Source organism: Rhinolophus hipposideros (genome assembly GCF_964194185.1).
Source record: "Rhinolophus hipposideros genome assembly, contig: HAP1_SCAFFOLD_152, whole genome shotgun sequence".
NCBI classification, from domain to species: domain Eukaryota; kingdom Metazoa; phylum Chordata; class Mammalia; order Chiroptera; family Rhinolophidae; genus Rhinolophus; species Rhinolophus hipposideros.
The window spans coordinates 82,367-100,211 of NW_027669060.1; the positions used below are offsets into that span (position 1 = coordinate 82,367).

The following is a 17,845-nucleotide window of genomic DNA, read 5'->3' on the forward strand; positions in this document are numbered from 1 at the left end:
GACATGGAAACAATCAAAATGCCCATCGGTAGACGACTGGATTAAGAAACTGTGGTACATTTATACAATGGAATATTATGCAGCCATAAAGAAGAAGGAAATCTTACCATTTGCAACAATATGGATGGACCTAGAGAACATTACGTTAAGTGAAATAAGTCAGACAGAGAAAGACAAATACCTTATGATCTCACTTATATATGGAATCTAAAGAAAACAATAAATGAGTGAACTAATCAGAAACAGTCTCAGAGACACAGAGGAAAAACTGAAGGTTGCTAGATGGGAGGGGGGTGGGGATAAGGGGGAAGGTGAGGGGATTACAAAGCACAATCGATAACCCCAAGATTGCCATGGGGATACGAAAGTCAATTTGGTGAATGTAATCAATAATGTAAAGATTTTGTAGGGTATCTGATTACACTTGTCTCATTAGGGAGAGCACCTCAGAGATGATGTAGATGCCTGACAACTGCACTGTACACCGGAAGCTGAAGCTGAACAATAATGAATGTTAATGTTAACTACAATTGTTATACACACACACACATATACATGTATGTATATATATGCTTACAAGAAGTAGAATACAGCATGAGGGATAGAGGCAGTGGAAATGTAATGGCTGTATGTGATGTCAAAGGGGTCGTTGATGAGGGGAGAGGGGTCATCATTATGTGAGGCATACAAATTATAAATGTGTAACTATTACATTGTTTTGTACACCTGAAACTAATAATAAAAAAAGAGTTAAAAATAATAATACTCATTCACTGAAAAAAAAGAAGACACCCAGAACTAGTTTCTGCACAGTAAAACAAACAAACAAAAAACAATAGCACTTCTTGATGACTTTCAGGCACATATATAACACCTGTCAATCAGCAATCTGGCCCTCAGCTTAAAATAACCCAGTTCAACACAGTCGAGTCATGGCCAAAGAGAAACAGGGCTGAGCTATTTTCAGCTGTAGCCCCAGCAAGAAGCTCAGTATATTATATACTATATTATATAAAATACTATATGTCAATAGTCAAAAGACATACAGTATTTACTTCTAGGGCCAAAGATTAGCACGAAACAGGAAAAGCTTGTTCACCTGAAACTAACGACATACATTATACTTCACTTAATTTTTCAAATACAAAGGAGATAACAGACTCTCTGCCACATATTATATACTCCCCCATGAAAGAATTATTATTTCATTATCCTTTTTATACCTACTGCTGCCTAGAGAAAAAAAATCAAACTCACTTATAGCCCTCCTCAATTTGACCTCTACTAACCGGTTTAAACTAATTTTCTATATTGTATGCTGCATATAAATTAGACCAATTGTTCCGAGCAGATGATTTGTGCTTTCCTTCCTGTATTCTCCATGTTGCTTAAATGTAATAAACATTTTGGAGGGTAAAACAAAACAAAGTAACAGCATGAAGAATGTCACTGAGATATAACAACGCTCACAAGGCAGTTCAATGAGTTCAGGAGTAAAATTAATGACCCGGAGGAGAACTTTATCAAAGAGATGGAAACTATGAAACAGAACCGAACAGAACTCCTGCTGGTCAAGAACTCAAGAATGAGTATTTTTAACAACCACGTCACACGAAGAAAACGAGTTGTGATTTAAAGACTCCCTAGCACTGCCACCTTACTCATCAATTACCCAAATGCTGTCAAGACATATAGACATAAGTGAACTTCATTTTAAAAATTCAATTATTTGCTTAATGTCCCTATTTAGAATATGTACAACTGTGAAGCAACTCATTTTAAAACACTGAAATAGATAGTGCTACGAATAAAATAAAAATTAAGGATATACTCTCTTGTTAGAAGATAACTTTAACCATAAAAACAGAGACTAATCTTTCTGCAGTATTATAAGTTTGCCGAATTATTAAAAAGGATTATATCTGTTTCATTTAATAATAAACATCCATTTGTGGTTAGGTGTTTGGCCGGCCATCATTCACTTACGCTTAGGGGAAGAAAAACTGGGATGCACAAAACTTTAAAATTTTTATGAATCATCTCCAACTAAAACCAATTAAGAAGCCAAAGCATCTCAAAGCATATATTAGGCAATGATATTTAACATCTGAAATAAAATTTAAAGGCAAATTTTCAAGCATTTTAAATGTATCACTTTAGTTACATTTATTAAATAATAACAAATAACTCTTTAACACATGAGAGCTCTAGGGACTTAAAAAAAGATTGTAAAATTTCTGTCTCCTTTCTATGCATATTAGCACACATAATTATGCCTTTTACCTCGTGTGCATTAGTCAATGAAACAACTCAAAATTTCATCAACGACAAACAAAGAAACAAAAACTCTAGACACAGACAACACTTAATGGGTGAGGGGGGAGAGAGAGAGGTAGAAGAGGGAAAAAGGGGTCAAATACATGGCGATGGAAGGAGAACTGACTCGGGATGGTGAACACACAGTGAAATATATACATGATGTATTATGGAAATGTACACTTGAAACCCATATGATTTCACTAACCAATATCACCCCAATGAATATATAAGACAAAACAAAACAATATTATATCAAAGAAATAAAAAAGAAAGAAATCTGAAACCCAAGGGAAAGAAGCTAATGTAACTAACCTTGGGACAGTAATACCCCATGCTATCATTTGAAGCCCCTGCGGTTGAATTAGGAATCACCAAATTTTCTCTTGGAGCAGGATTTTCACTGAGGAGTAACTCAGTATTAAACTTCCAACACAAGGTGGCTCAAGGACTCACCTCCTAAGACCAGTGCTGAGAAACTCGTTCTGCTGTTCCTTTGCCTGAAGATCGGTTCTAGCCTCTGCCAGTCTTTCATTAGCACTGTGAAGATTGTAAATTTTTTTTTTCCTGAATGACTTGCATTTTTTTCAAGTTGCCATAATAAATAGTAAAAGAAATTTCCCATTAAACAGCATTTTAACATTGAAAATGCGTCAGGGCAGACCTACCATGCACAAGGATAGGTTTCAAATTATCCTAACAAGCACATATGTTTCTATGGGGACGCCAGACTAAGAAGAAATTCAAAGTAGGGAAGGGAGGAAACGGGCTATCAGTGACATCCACGGCTTCACAGATAATACTTGCTGCCTTCTGCAATGGCTGAACCAATAAGATTCTTGAGGATTGCCATGAGACGTACATAGCAAACGAGTTTAGAATTTTTTAAAAATCCCACCAAGATATTTTCAAGCCTTTGCAGTCACCGCCCTTGGGTAACGCCCTCATTACCCTGAGGACTGAGGTGTCATGGAGAACAACAGCCTCTGGGGGAGAAGGAGGGAGCCTGGTGGGTGACCCTACTGAACTGAAACCGCTCCGCAGGCGTGTAGCTTATAATATAACACTGTGACCAAGGCGCTGGGCGTGGGCTCTGCGCTTTCTGTCTTCCACACACCCCCTCAGGCTCACCACCTTATCTTTTTAGCCACTTCTTGGGTTATACTACCCTCACCCCTACGTTGTTAACCCTCTGCTGTATTTCACATATATGCCTTTGTGGACATCAGAAAGACTAGAAAGAAGAGCTTGTCTGAAAGCGACCTCTAGAGATAATAACACTGAGCACAATGGAGACAGTACATGTACCAAGTGCCAGAACATGCAGAGTACTTAACCCTTTGGGTTTAAGTTGTTATCTTATAATAAATAGTTACCTCATTAAAAACTATTTAGGGGAATTCTGACAAGAAATTTTATAATAAATAGCGTTGTCTAAATCATAAAGCTTCAAAAACACTTTGCTTAAAGACTGGTAGATCAGATTAACTCTATGAAAACCGCGAGAAGGAAAAATACAATCATGTAAAACCAAAAATGGGGAGAGATGCAAATGTCCTGAACTAACTAACATTTTAAAAGTAATTTATTCACTAACATCATTTTCCAAAATTATACTATTTAGTAAGCTTTCATTTCCTATCAATCTCGGGAATCTGCCTGGATAAAAATTATACTTTAGAGGCAAATTAATGAGCTCGATTGATTTTCTCTGACTTTGTTTGGACTTACTTGTTTAGTTTGTTTTGCAATGATGCGATAAGTTTTAATTCCTCTAGGTAGAGGTGTTTATATTTTTCCAATTCTATTTCATGAGAAGTTTTCACTTTGGCGATTTCAGATTCCAGATATTTAATTCTGAGTATGTCCATGTCACTTACGGAAGCGCAATCATGGTCATTTAACGGGTGTACGTTTTTTTGAGATGCTGCTTGTTCCTAAAGCCAACAGAAAGGATACATTTTAAAAATAAATATAAACTGAATAATTACAGTCTATTTGTATTCTTTAGTTTTAAGTCAATGATTTGGAGGGCAATTTAAACGTAAAAAAAAGCTGAAGTTTAAAATATTTATCATCAATACGGAATGAAATAGATCTGAATCATGAAAATATTTTGAATCATCTCATCTAACTATTCCAATAAGATAATCAATTTTAAATTTTAAAAATTGAACAATATGACTTAATAATCTAAGAATATGGTGCATTTTATTTTCTTTATTTCCTAATAGTCTCGTTTTATATCAATTGGTCTTAAAAATCAAATGATTTTTCAGAAAGAACAAATCTCAAAGATCAACTGAGTGACAATAATGATGGGAACTGAAATATTAAAAAGGAGAAGCAGATACCACCTTAGTTCCAGAAATCTAAAAAAAATAAAATAAAAACAACTGCCGTTAAGGGGAGTAGAAGAATCACATACACTATGCATATCGAAAACGTAATTTGCAGCAAAATGAATTAAGGCGTGTTAAAAATCAATGAATTAACCTGTAAAAATAGATTTAAAAAACTTTTTCTACTACATCCTGTCTTGCTCAGTCTTCAATATCCCAGAATTTACTGTGTTCTGCTTCACTCTTTTCTACCACATTCGTGACTATGTGAATTTTGAGGTTTAATAATTTTTATCTCCACTCTTTTTATTCTCTACTTTTTCACATGACATTTGTACTCCTTTCATAGATAATAACTCCTGTTTAAGATTGATTTTCTTCAACAAGGTATAGATATCTTTTTTTAAAAAAACTTTTTAAAACAAATTTTTTCTTTAGAATTGGGGAACAGTGTTTTTGCCAGAACCCATCAGCTCCCTGTCAAGTAACAGTTTCCAATCTAGTTGTGGGATGCGCAGCTCAGCTCCAAGTCAAATTGTTCTCTTCAATCTACTAGTTATGGAGGGTACAGCTCACTGACCCATGCGGGAATCGAACCGGCAACCTTGGTGTTATGAGCACTGCGCTCTAACCACTGAACCAACTGGCCGGCCGCCCACTGGGGGCTCAGCTCCAAGCTCCAGCCATTGTTTTCAACCTAGTTGTGGAGGGTGTAGCTAACTGGTCCATGTGGGAATCGAACCAGCGACCTTGGTTACCAAGGATTGGAACCAGCACGATTCTCTAACCATGGAGCCAACTGGCCACCCCACAGATGGAGACATTCTGAAGATGCAGTTTCCAGTTTTGCTTTGAGAGCATCATTCTGAATGAGTAAGATAGTATGATTTGGTTACGAAGGAAGTTGACTGAGAATAGTCTAACCCCAAACCAGTATCAACTTGTGAAATAAACTCAGTTGCCATAAAATGTCATCCATACTGTCGTAGAGTCTTAGAATGTGGAAACTTGAATTACTCAGAATGAAGAACAAAGAGAAAAGCACCAGGAGACTCAAAAATGTATCCTTTATTGTCATCGACTTTGCCACACAACATCTGTACTTGATTTTCTACGATTTCCTGAATGATTGGTTCATGTTTTTCTTCTATAAAATGACTGTAAGTCACCTCTGAGTTGATAGTCTCTCAGCTGTTCCCCATTTTAACTCTCCGTAATTTCTTACGAAGTTGTAGGGAGTTACAAGTAACTCATCTTGAGATAGTTAGGCCTCCGTCAGCTACAAATGTTTCATGGTAATTTGAATTGCTTTCAAGAAGAAATGATTCCCAAGGTTAAGGAGAAATCACATCTCACACTGTGAATGTTTAGTGAGATGATCGCTACATTTTTTCAACAACAAAAAAGTGTCTTAATTCGATAATGCTATCTTGTAATCCTCTCTTTCCACAATATACAAGAACATCCTAAACAGCAATAATAACAACAAATCTGCTGGAATTTCAGTGATACTGAGTTGGGTAGAACTACTTTCCTGTAGATACAATGCTTATTTGGTAAGATGAGGTGAGTGGATGGATGTAGTGTTTTTAAAACATGGCTACAAATTCTTGACATTTCTCCATGAAATTCCCTCCCTTTTAATATGTGCTGGCCTTAGGATGTAACTGGATTCTAGTGCATGGAATAGGGCAGAACTGCTGTGAGAATGCTATGCCTGCGGCAGAAAATGTGATACAGCTTCCATCTGACTTTCTCTCGGGAAGCTCGCCCTGAGAACCCAGCCACCATGTTTTGCAGATGAAGAAGCCCAGGACACACAGCGAGGCCTCCTACAGATGTTCATGCTGAGACGGCCCCAGTGGGCGTCCCCGCGAAAACCCTGCTTCAACTGCTACACGTGTGTGTAACAGCCTTTAGATGATTCTCATTCGCAGCTTCATGGCAACGCAGCTGATGCCAAGTGGAACAGAAATGAGCTGGTCTCACTGAGCTTCACTCAACTGCATCACTGGTGAACAAAACAGATGCTGTTTTGAGCCACTAGCTTTTGAGTTGGTTTCTTGAGCAGCAATGAACAACTGCATTGATAATGATATTCAAAATGGTGTGAGGCCACAAAGAAAAGCAATCTAAAACCTGTAGGAGTGCCTTTCCACCAGGAGGTAGGTGGAACCCGAAAGGATGTGGAGAAGAATGAGAACGACACCCACAAGAGCCTCCAAGAGACGGTTATTGGGGGCTTGCGGGCCCCTAAAGAGGATGGCCACAAAGACTTCTCAGCTAGTGAAGAAAATGAGTCTGAAATCCGGATGAAAGGGGACTCTTGCTGTGAAGTAACCAAGTAACATCCATGAGATACATGAGCTAACGAAAGACTGTGAACTGTAAAGGAACCAGGACTTATTGTGTTCAAATGTGTTTCCCATTTACAGCCTCTCCCACATGCCCTGTTGTCAAATCATGCTAAAATGAAGAAATGGCTTCTGAGTGAAGATCAAATTCGCTGTGCTCCCAGGAAGACATGATCTACGGATGAGGACAAGAGTGTAAAGCCTTCCTCAAGACTTCGAAAGAGTTAAAGCGGGGCCTTAAATTCCTGGAAGGCTCTTCGGAGGAAAAGAATTTTAAAGGCATGGTCCTACAACAGCTACAGGAAGCCCAAGAGCTTATCTCAAAACGATGTATGACGGTGGCTTTTCTAATGGCACGAACCCCAATAAACTCTCACGCAACTCCAAGTTTTTAGGATAATCAAGTAGCAAAAAACTACCTTGTTACCTTGGACTAATAAAAACCAAGAGAGTGAAAAATAGAGGAGGCCTGTGGGTCTTAGACATTTGGGTGGAGGAATGACGCTGAGGGAAGAGCTGCAAGCACAGGTCATTTCTTATGAAAAGGACAGAACAAAGAGCTCACAGGGGACAGCAAAGGGCCATGGAGAAGCATTGGCATGATTAGGACTCAGTCCTAATCAAAGAACGGACAGCACACATCAGGCTGTATTTCAGAATTGCTATGGACTAACGTGCTTTCCACTTTCTATTTCTGCAGGGGAAACTTCAGCAGTCGAGCAGAATGTTGGGTGTGTGGGTGGTAGATAACTTGTCTCTTCCTTTCTCATGTTTTCATATTGAAAGGAATTGTCCTCAAGGGGCTTTATCCTAGAAACCAAAACCCAGGCCCTTCATCACCATTTGCACCAGACTAAGATGGTAAAATCTTAGATTCGAACCTGAGCCTGATGCCATTAAATTGAGACTTGTGGCGAGTATTGTGTAGGGATGAGTGTATTTTCCATGTGGGGGGAACGTAAAGAATTGTGGCCAGTGGACAGATCAAGGTGGTTTTTAAATGTGTCCGTAAATTTTGAAATATTCATTGCATAAAACCACTAGAATATGGGTCAACATTAGTGACTGGCTCCTAATAAACAGAATATGTTGAAAGACATTTCGTGTGAATTCCAAGACTCCTTCACAAAGGGCAACACAGCTCCTGTTGGTTATGTCTCTGAGGATCTGAACCTTGGAATCCAGCCCCGTGTTGTGGGGAGGCTCGGGCCACAATGCGAGCCGGGTGTTCAGGTGTAGGTGTTCCTGCCGTCTGCTCCAGCTAGAGAGCCGACCAACAGTAGGCACCAACTACCGGACACGTTGCTGAGCAAACTTTCAAATGATTCCAGCCTCCAGCCATCGAGCCGCCCCAATTGAAGCTGAGGGGAACGGAGACAGATGGTTCTGGCCACACTCTTCTTAAGTATGGATCTGTGAGTCAAATAACTGTTGTTTATTTCAACTACTCCATTAGAGATTTAAGGAAAAAATAGCCACACCTCCTGGATTAAAAAAAGAGATAATAGGAAACGTAACTGATAAGTTATTAATTACAGATATCTTCTTTTATTGCACTTTGCTGTATTGTGTTTTGCAAGTATGTTTTACAAATTGAAAGCTTTTGACAATCATGCATTCCCCAAGTGTATGAACAGCACTTTTCCGACCCAGTTGGATTATGTTTGGCAGTTTAGCAATGAAGTACTTTTTAATTAAGGTATGTACACTGTCTATTTAGACATAATGTTACCACACACTTAATAGACTACAGACTAGTGTAAAATAAATTTATATGCACAATTCTTGTGATTCACTTCATTGGGTTACTAGTGTATTGCTGTGGTTGGAACCAAATCTGCAATATCTCCGAGGTATGCCTTTAGTCTCCTTTATAGTGTAATCTAAGTAATGTGGAGATTGACTTATTAATGACACACAATGCTAATGAGAAGAAGCAGTGAATACAAGAAAAGCATAAGAAGTATCTCAAGGGTTCCCTTCAACGACAGCTAGGCAGGTAGGCATCTTTAGAAGCTTCCCTCAACGTACAGGATAAGGAAGGCTGGCAAGGAGACATATGATTTCTAGTACGATAGTTGTAAAACTAGAAATAGCCAGTTAATAACCAAAATCAAACCTTTTTCCTGATTTCCATTCCCTAAAATTCTAAAAGAGATAGGCAGCTTTCAATATTTATTCATCAATCTAGTACTCAATCTTCACTTCCTTTTCCTCGGTGAGGAAATAGAGAGCATTATGGAATCATTTTTAATCTCAGTAGTAAAACAATCATAGTGTCCTCTGGCACTATTTAAATACAATCTCTCCTTTACCGTACTTCAAGCTTGTTTGTATGGGAAGGGAAGACCATGTCTTCTGTATCTTATACCAAAATGCTTCTCCGTATCACAAAAAAGGCTTTGACATTTTATAATTCACATTACGAATCTATTATTTCTTTCTGATTGATTAATTACTTCCTGAATTTTAACAGCTGTACTCTTGAAATGTTTTCTTTGGATGGGATGAAATATTTATTCCATTAATTATATATGAAGCTAAAGGTACAACTATGCATCTCAATGTGTTTCTGAGAATGTAGGATCTATGCCAAGAACAAGATTGGCACCAGTGTTTCAGAAAAGAACCGGGTCAAACAGAATCTACTTTTCAATTGCAAGATGATGGATTAGAGAGATTTCTAAAGAGGAAAGCAGATGGTCCTGGTTTCATCTTCTCCTTCCTAGACAGTGAAATCTATGGAAGAGGCTATGGATTAGGAGATAGACAAAATGAAGAAAGTTGTCACCAAGTGTCAGATCCTATTACCGACATTTGATGGAAATGGGAGGGAAAGGGAGGCACTGGGTTAAAGATTAATGTTTTGAATGAAGAAAACAAAAGGAATGAGTCGACTTTGTAAGCCTAATATCCCATCATGTCATAAGGTCACCAAGGTCTGCAGGCCACAGTCTCCATCCAGAAGCAAAACATCTCCACAGAAGTGGAATTAAAGATATTCCCCTACATTGACATTTTATTATTCCATAAGGCATCTGGTAATATGCAAGATGACTGGGGAAGCGTTCTCATAACATTTGATTTGGTAATGGCGTAAGGACAGATCTATAGATCAATGAATCAAAATTAAGGATCCGGAAATTAACCTCATATGTAGAGCCGAGTGATTTTTGACAAGGGTGCTAAAAAATCCAATTGGAGGTGAATAGTCTTTTGAGCAAATGATACTGGATCAACTGGATATCCACATGCAAAAGAAAAAATTAGAGCTCTACATCATACCAGATATAAAAATTATCTCAAAATGTAAAAGCTAAAATTATAAAAGCTTAGAAGAAAGCATAGTTATACGTCTTCATGAAAGAGTTCGTAACTGAGTGTTTAAAAAAATAGATTAACTGGACTCCATTAAAATAAAATGCTTCTGTGCTTTAAAGGATACCATTGAAAGACTAAAAAGGCAAGCTAATGAAAGGGAGAAATATTTGAAAATCCTATATCTGATAAGCGATTTGTATCCAGGATATATAAAGAACTCTTACAATTCAACAAGAAAGAGACAGTGCAATTTTAAAAGGGCAAAGGAATTGAAACAACAGTTTTTCAAAGAAGTTATACAAATGGATAATAAGCATGGGAAAAGATTGCTCAGCATCATTAGTCATCAGAAAAAACTACATCAAAACCACAATATGGAGCAGAGAGTTCACTAGTGGTTCCCTAGGGCTAGGAAGAGTGGGAAGGGCAGATTGGCACACGGTGAAGGCTAACAGTACACAGATACTTTCCAGGGTGATGAAAATGTTGTAAAACTGATTGTGATGATGACTGCATAAAGCTTTGAATACACTAAAAGCCACTGCACTGCATACTTTAAATGATGGAACTGCATGCTATGTTCATTACATCTCAATGAAGATTGGAGCCAGTGCTTTGGGGTCATGCAATGGTGTCCTTCTTGGCTTTAGATCACTAGCCAGGGTTGAGACATAGGAGAGGTAACAGTATGCCCTTTTATAGAAAAATGATATAGAAAATAAGCTATCTTTTTCACTGCTTGAGTCTGTAAAATTAAGAGAGAAATCAATATTGTACTGCTCAAAGCATTGAGTGGTTTCTATTTCCCCAAATTAAGTGATTTCTGGGTCCCAAACGGATTACAAAGTACCTTCTGTTTTAACCTAGCCATCTGAATATCCATTTCAGATTGATTGGGTTCTAAATCTCCAAGGAAACTAACCTCTCCATTTTGACTGTCATGTAGCATCCTTGTATTCTGAAAGAGGGTCTTCAGTCTGCAGAATTGTAGAAAACGAGTAAGTCAAATTCTTTAAGAGTAAATGTTTAGTAATTATTTAAAGAGATGATATGTCTATCATACAAAATAAACAAATCTATAAATTATGATCCTCTCCTATTTGTTCCAGTATAAGAGTTTGAAAGCATACTAATAAAATTATAACCTTAGGTAAGTAACATAAAACAATTGTGATACATATGATACAGACTTCATATTGTAACAATGTAAGGTTCTTATAATTAAAGTATTATTAATATCCACTTAAGATTGTTAGTATCAAACATATTAAATATCAGCTATAAACCAGAGATTAGTATCCTAGGTGAAGAAGAAAAGTATAATATATGTGGATGTTTTGAAAAGACACCAAAATACCATTCGGTGCCTACTGACCGCAGTCTGCCAGAAGAAAAGAAAGTAGGTACCAACAAGAGATCATTCAAAATAGAAAGAGAAACCGGAAAGAAAAATCTGAAGTCTGAGTGGAGGGGAAAGGAAAGGGGCAGGGCTTTAGAAGAAAGGAAATTGGAGAGATAATGTGTCACAGTCTCTTCGAGTCTGTTTTACGAAGAGATCTTTGCTAGCACAAAGTTAACAAAATGAGAAGAATACAAAACAATGCAGAGAAAGACAGTGACATGGGAGAAAAAACACTGAGGAGAATCAGAGAAAAAACTTCATTCAGTAAGCAGCAAGTAAACAGAAAGCAAGCCACGTGCGGGATTCCCAGACGTTGGGAAAGATTCCATTATTATCTGAGTGAGATGATTACTCATCTCATTCTTTTTTAAGTTATACATATGGTTTGGTATGTATGACATATTTTATAACTGACAAAAAAGTAGAAAGAACATAGAAGCCAAATCAATAACAATTCTGATGTTGTTAAACAATACCACAGATAGGTTTTTAGACATTAAACTGTTAGAATGCTGAAGGGAAGAACACTACAAAAAGAAGGAAAGATTACCAAAGAGAGCACAGACATCCTGCAGAAATAAAGATTCAATGGAGACCAGGAAGAGTGCAGTTGACAGTATATGCAAAAGACACGGTCATTATAGTTTTAGGAATCATTCAAGAGTAGGTATAATATTTTGGCATTCACACAAGTTTGACTATGCTGTGAGTTTCTGATGTAAATTCGTAAGTAGGATAACTTGTTTAATTATGAAAATTACAGGTATGAAATACATTTGTACTTAGGTTTTCATAAAGTAAGAATTATAATTAAATAGTAATTAATGGTTGACATGATCTGAAATATTAAAACCTTACCTGGTAACCTCGGTCTCTAATTCATCATTTTTCTTCTTTTGTTGATTCAAATTATATTGCAGAGATTCTAACTTCTCATAGTACTTTAATTGTTCCTTTTCATCCTCAGACTTTGAAAAACATTTTTAAACAAAGTTAATTTTAAAATTCTAGAGACTCACTCTTCTTTCTTTAAAACATTATTCCTCATGAGTTCATGAGGAATATATGTAGACAGGTGTATAAAATGTAGTTTATAAACCTGATGCCAGTAAGGGCAGATTTCAAAAACAATGACTTTTCTTAAAACAGCTGAAATTGATTTTACAGTGTCATCATTGGTTTCCTGGAATTTAAATTGCCAAACTTTCTTAAAAACAGACGTTTTTACATGTAAAAATACTAAGTGTTAAAGACCTGATTTAAATAGTGGCTCTATTTACATTTCAGTTTGTAGAAATGCCTCCAGAGACATTTTCATCAACAGTTCAAAATTTTACAGGGCTTATGGAATCACATTTTTCTACGATAATCTTTGAAAACTTCCCGTGCAGTCCACCTTACATTATTGTGATAATCTGATATGAGCATCAGAGGAAGACACTCATTCTCTGTTAAGCGTTCTTCCATAGGTTTCAATTTCTGCTTTTCTAGTAAATATTTTTCTCTTTAACTAAAGTTTATCTTCTCTATATTATATAAACACATAACTTTTTCTTGATTCCTGTAACTTTTTCTGTCATCTTGTTTTTCTCCTTGGACTCTAACCCTCTTTAATGTGTGGTCTCATCCCCAGGTCCATATTTTCGCCACTTATTCTCTTCTTTTACATGAGAGCCTGACTTTCTGTCCTTATAATTGCGCGAAAACATTTTTCAGGGTCATCTCTTTTAGTCCTTGTCCTGCTTTACTTCTCAGCAGCAACTGATAAGGATGCCCACACCCTTTCTATAGTCTTCCTAGCCCAACTCATCTCTGAACAGCAGTCCTGGTGGTCAGGCCTTGACCCTTTTCTATTCCTCTTTTTAAATGCTCTCAGTTCTTTACATCCCAGTGCTTCAAACCACATTCCCTCATCTACAGTGGCAGCCTTGACCCCTTTACTGAGGTCATCTGTACTTTCCTTTTTCCCCTGGAGCTCCTCATAGACAGTGTCCCTCAACCACACACTCATACACCATGACTTGCTGTGGATCAGCTCATCTGGTACATTTCATGGGGATTCTTATCACTGTTACTGTGAACATAGCGTTATTTTCAGTTCTTGGCAGCTCCTCACCCTTAGGATGTTGACCAGCATACTTTGTCCTATTTTTCTCTCAGAATGCATAAGTTTTTTCATAAGGTTCACATTATCTACTATTCGCCTTTCCATTTTTGTTTGCTCTATTGAATAACTTCCTATTCCTTGGGACCTGACCTGACCTATGGAAGTGTTCTGAAATTCCTTTCGCAAGTACACTCCACCATCTTGTTTGACAGCTTAAGTCAGTTGGAGCTATCCTTTCTTCCCAGTCCAGATGCTTCCTCTCACATTGTGTGAATCAAATGTCTTACTCCAGGTACTCTCTCACCTGGGGGGCTATTGATCGAATTCGTTGAAACCTGTCGTAATTAAACTTTTGATTTACAGGGTAGACCTTATGGTGGCTGATAATTTTGTTGAGATCCTAATTACTTCCCCTAGGAACCTATCGTCCCTCATTATTTTGGTATAAGCTTAATCAGTTTTGGGTGTTTTTACAAATTTTTCAATTTTTTGACATTCAATATTATTTTATATTAATTTTAGGTGTACAGCATAGTGGTTAGAATTTAAGTAATTTAACAAAGTGATTCCCCTGACTCATCCAGTACCCACCTGGCACTATACATAGTTATTGTCATAGTATTAACTATATTCCCCATGCTTTACATTACATCCCCGTGACTATTTAGTAACTACCAATTTGTACTTTTTAACCCCTTCACCTTTTCCACCCTGCTCCTAACTCCTCTCCCACCTATCACCCTAAATTACCTAGTACTCATCTGATGCCATGTGTTGTTATTGCAATATCATTAATACATGCCTTATACTAAACCCTGGATCCCCATGACTACTTTGTAACGACCAATTTGTACTTTTTAATCTCTCCCCTTTTAACCCCCAGCTGGCAACCAACAAAATGTCCTTTGTATGTATGAACTTTTTTCTGTTTGTTTGTTCTCTTCTTCAATTCCACTTAGAAGCACAGTCACAGTGCATCTTTCTCGGTCTGACACACTCCACTCAGCACTGTACCCTCCAGGTCCATCCACACCGCCACAGATGGCCAGAGCCCATTTCCTTCTGTGGCCAAGCAATATTCCATTGCATACATGTATCATCTCTTCTTTATCCATTCATCCATTGATAGGCTGCATGCCCATCTTGGCCATTGTAAAGAATCCTGCAGTGAACATATTGACGTACACATCGCCTCGAATTGGCATTTTTCGGTTTCTTTGGATAAATTCTCTGAAGTGGGATATCTGGGTCATTCTTCAACTCTTGTGATAGCCTTTGTTTAAAAGTCTATATTGTGTGATACAAGTATTGCTCCCACAGCTTTTTAAATTTTATTTTGTTTTCATGAAATATCCCTTTAATTTCAGTCTCTGTGTCTTTTGATCTGAAGCAAGTCTGTTGTAGGGAGCATATGTAAGGATCTTATTTTCTTATCCTTTCAGCCACCCTGTGTTTTGATTGGAGAATTTAATCTATTTACACATAAAGTAATTGTGCATAGATATGTAGTTACTGCTATTTTATGATTGATGTTTTTGTTCTTCCTTTTTTGTTCCTTTTAAAGAAGTCCCTCTAATATTCCTTGTAATACTGGTTTGGTACTGATGAACTCCTTCAGTTTTTTTTTTTTTTTTCCTCCAGAAAGCTCTTGATCTGTCCTATGATACTAAATTATAGCTTTGCTGGGTAAAGAAATCTTAGTTGTAGGCATGTCTTTCATCACTTTGAATATTTTGTGCCAATCCCTTCTGGCCTACAAAGTTGCTCTTGAGAAATCACCTGCTAGTCTTATGGGTGCTCCTTTACTGGTTACTAACTGCTTTTTGCTTGCTGTTTTAAAAAGTCTTTATTTGCCTATAAACTTTGGCATTTTAATTATGACGTATCTTGGTATGGGCCTGTTTGGGCTCATCTTCTTTGAAATTCTGGGCTTATATGTCCATTTCCTTTACCAAGTTAGGGAAGTTCTCAGTCATTATCAAGTACATTTCGAATTCCTTCATTTCTTCTTCTCGTAGTACCCCATATGATAATGTTGGTATGCTTGACATTCTCAGAGGTCCCTTAAACTGTCCTCATATTTTGGATTCTTTTTGCTGTTCTGACTGGGTATTCTCTGCTACCGTATCTTCTAAATCACTCATTCGATTCTCTGCTTCATCTAGTCAGTTTTCATTCCCTCTAAGACATTCGCTTTTTCAGTTATTTTATTCTTTACTTATGACTGGTTCATTTTTATGTTTTCTATCTTCATTTTTATGTTTCCTATGTCTTAGTGGAAGTTCTTCTTGAGGTCCCTGAGCATCCTAATAACCAGTGTTTTGAACTCTGCATCTGATGGATTGCTTGTCTCTATCTTGCTCAGTATTTTTCTGGAGGTTTCTTCTGTTCTTTTAGTTGGCATGTTTCCTTGACTCCCCATGTTGGCTCCCTCCTTCTGAATGTTTCTGTGTATGAGGTAGGACTGCTGTGTCTCCCAGGCCTATTTGAGTGGCCTTATATAGTAGGTGTCCTGTGGGGCCGTGCGGCACAGCCTCCTTGGTACCCAGAGCCGGGGGCGGCAGCTCTGCCCCTTGTGTGAGTTCTCTGTGCTCTCCTGTTGTAGTGCAGCCTTGGCTGCTGTTTGCATGCCAATGGGAGGCATTGATCGTCAGACTGTGTGGTTGTGAGGACTGACCATGACTACAGTGGAGGAGCTGTTTTTGCAGGGGCTGCCCCTATAGAGCAGGATTTGCTTTAGCAGGGCACTGGTGTCTGCCCTGTGTACACTTTGGTTGTGTCTTTCTGGGAGGCACCAGAGCGGTGATGCTCCTGCTCTGTCCAAAGATGGCCACCAGGTATGTCAGCCCTAGGGACTCCTAGAAGTGGCCCGGCCACAGGCCTAGTTCAGCTGCAGCCTGTGTCCTGCAGAGGGCCACCTAGCTTGACCACAAAGCAGGATGCAGATGGCTGCCACCTGCACCGGCTTTGGAGGTGCCTCAAGAGTTCCAGTTATGAACCATAGCCAGCTTCCATTAGTGCCATCTTGGGTCTACACAGCAAGAAGTAAAGGACAGCTGAGGCCACATAACGCTTGTTTAGGTTTTGTGAACCTTTGAGAGATTTTAGGCAAGTCTGCAGCATGAGCCAAGACAGGATGTTTTTTTTTTTGGAAAAGTCACTGGAAGAAGCTTGGGTTGGCTCTCAAGTTAGGTGGGGCAGGTTCTCAGGGAATCACCAGGGTGGGTGGACAGTGTTAGCCAGGTTGATGTAGACTCAAGAGATGGAGGCCATCTATGTCTCACACTGCAGCAGGTGATGGATCAGTACAGAAACAATGGATTCCACAAGCACCTCTGTGTGGGAAGAAGCTCCCCTCCAGCCATCACCCTAAAGGCAAAAAGCTTAGTTCCTCCCCTTATATCCCTGAACTACTGCCCAGTGTTAGAGTTCAGGGCAAATGAATCTGTCAGTTAGTAAGCCCATTCCAAGCCCTATAAAAGAATCAACTGGGACTCTAGCCACCCTTTTCATCTCACCCAACCAGAATGACCAGTGGTTTCCACAGCCAGAAGCTATGGGGACATCTCTCTCTAGCATTGGAATCCTGGGCTAGGATGCCTGGTGTGGAGCTGGGACATCTCACACCCCTAGTGGACCTCGACAAGCAAGATATCCTTCTAGACTTCTGACAGTCGCACAAGGGTCTGGCATCAGCTCGTTCTGTTTTTCTGCTCCTCCTACCAGTCTCGAGGTGACTTCTTCTGTATGTCCCTAGAGGTAGGACGACTTTGGTTGAGCTAGACTTCAGGTGATGCTCAGTGATGATTGTTCTGTAGTTTAGTTGTAATTTTGATGTGGTCGTGAGAGGAGGCAAGCATGGCATTTACCTACTCTGCTATCTTGACCACAAATCCCCAATTTTTCAATTTTTGATACCTTAATATAATAGATTTCTCTATAAAGCTGTGATGTGACAACTCATGGAACTCACATTCATGTAAGACTCCTTATCAACACATTA

General features: G+C 38.4%; 1 protein-coding gene across 1 annotated transcript in view; it reads right to left on the reverse strand.

The window, feature by feature from the left end:
• The window catches only part of LOC308495702 (ankyrin repeat domain-containing protein 26-like), a 49,939-nt gene that overhangs the window by 25,057 nt on the left and 7,037 nt on the right, over nt 1-17,845 (reverse strand). Inside the window, exons 5-9 of the mRNA XM_081080694.1 lie at nt 12,594-12,703; nt 11,256-11,310; nt 4,674-4,688; nt 4,048-4,253; nt 2,773-2,856 (exon numbers count right to left, since the gene is read on the reverse strand). Of these exons, the coding sequence (XP_080936820.1) occupies nt 2,773-2,856; nt 4,048-4,253; nt 4,674-4,688; nt 11,256-11,310; nt 12,594-12,703 (470 nt within the window). The remainder of the gene's footprint in view (nt 1-2,772; nt 2,857-4,047; nt 4,254-4,673; nt 4,689-11,255; nt 11,311-12,593; nt 12,704-17,845) is intronic.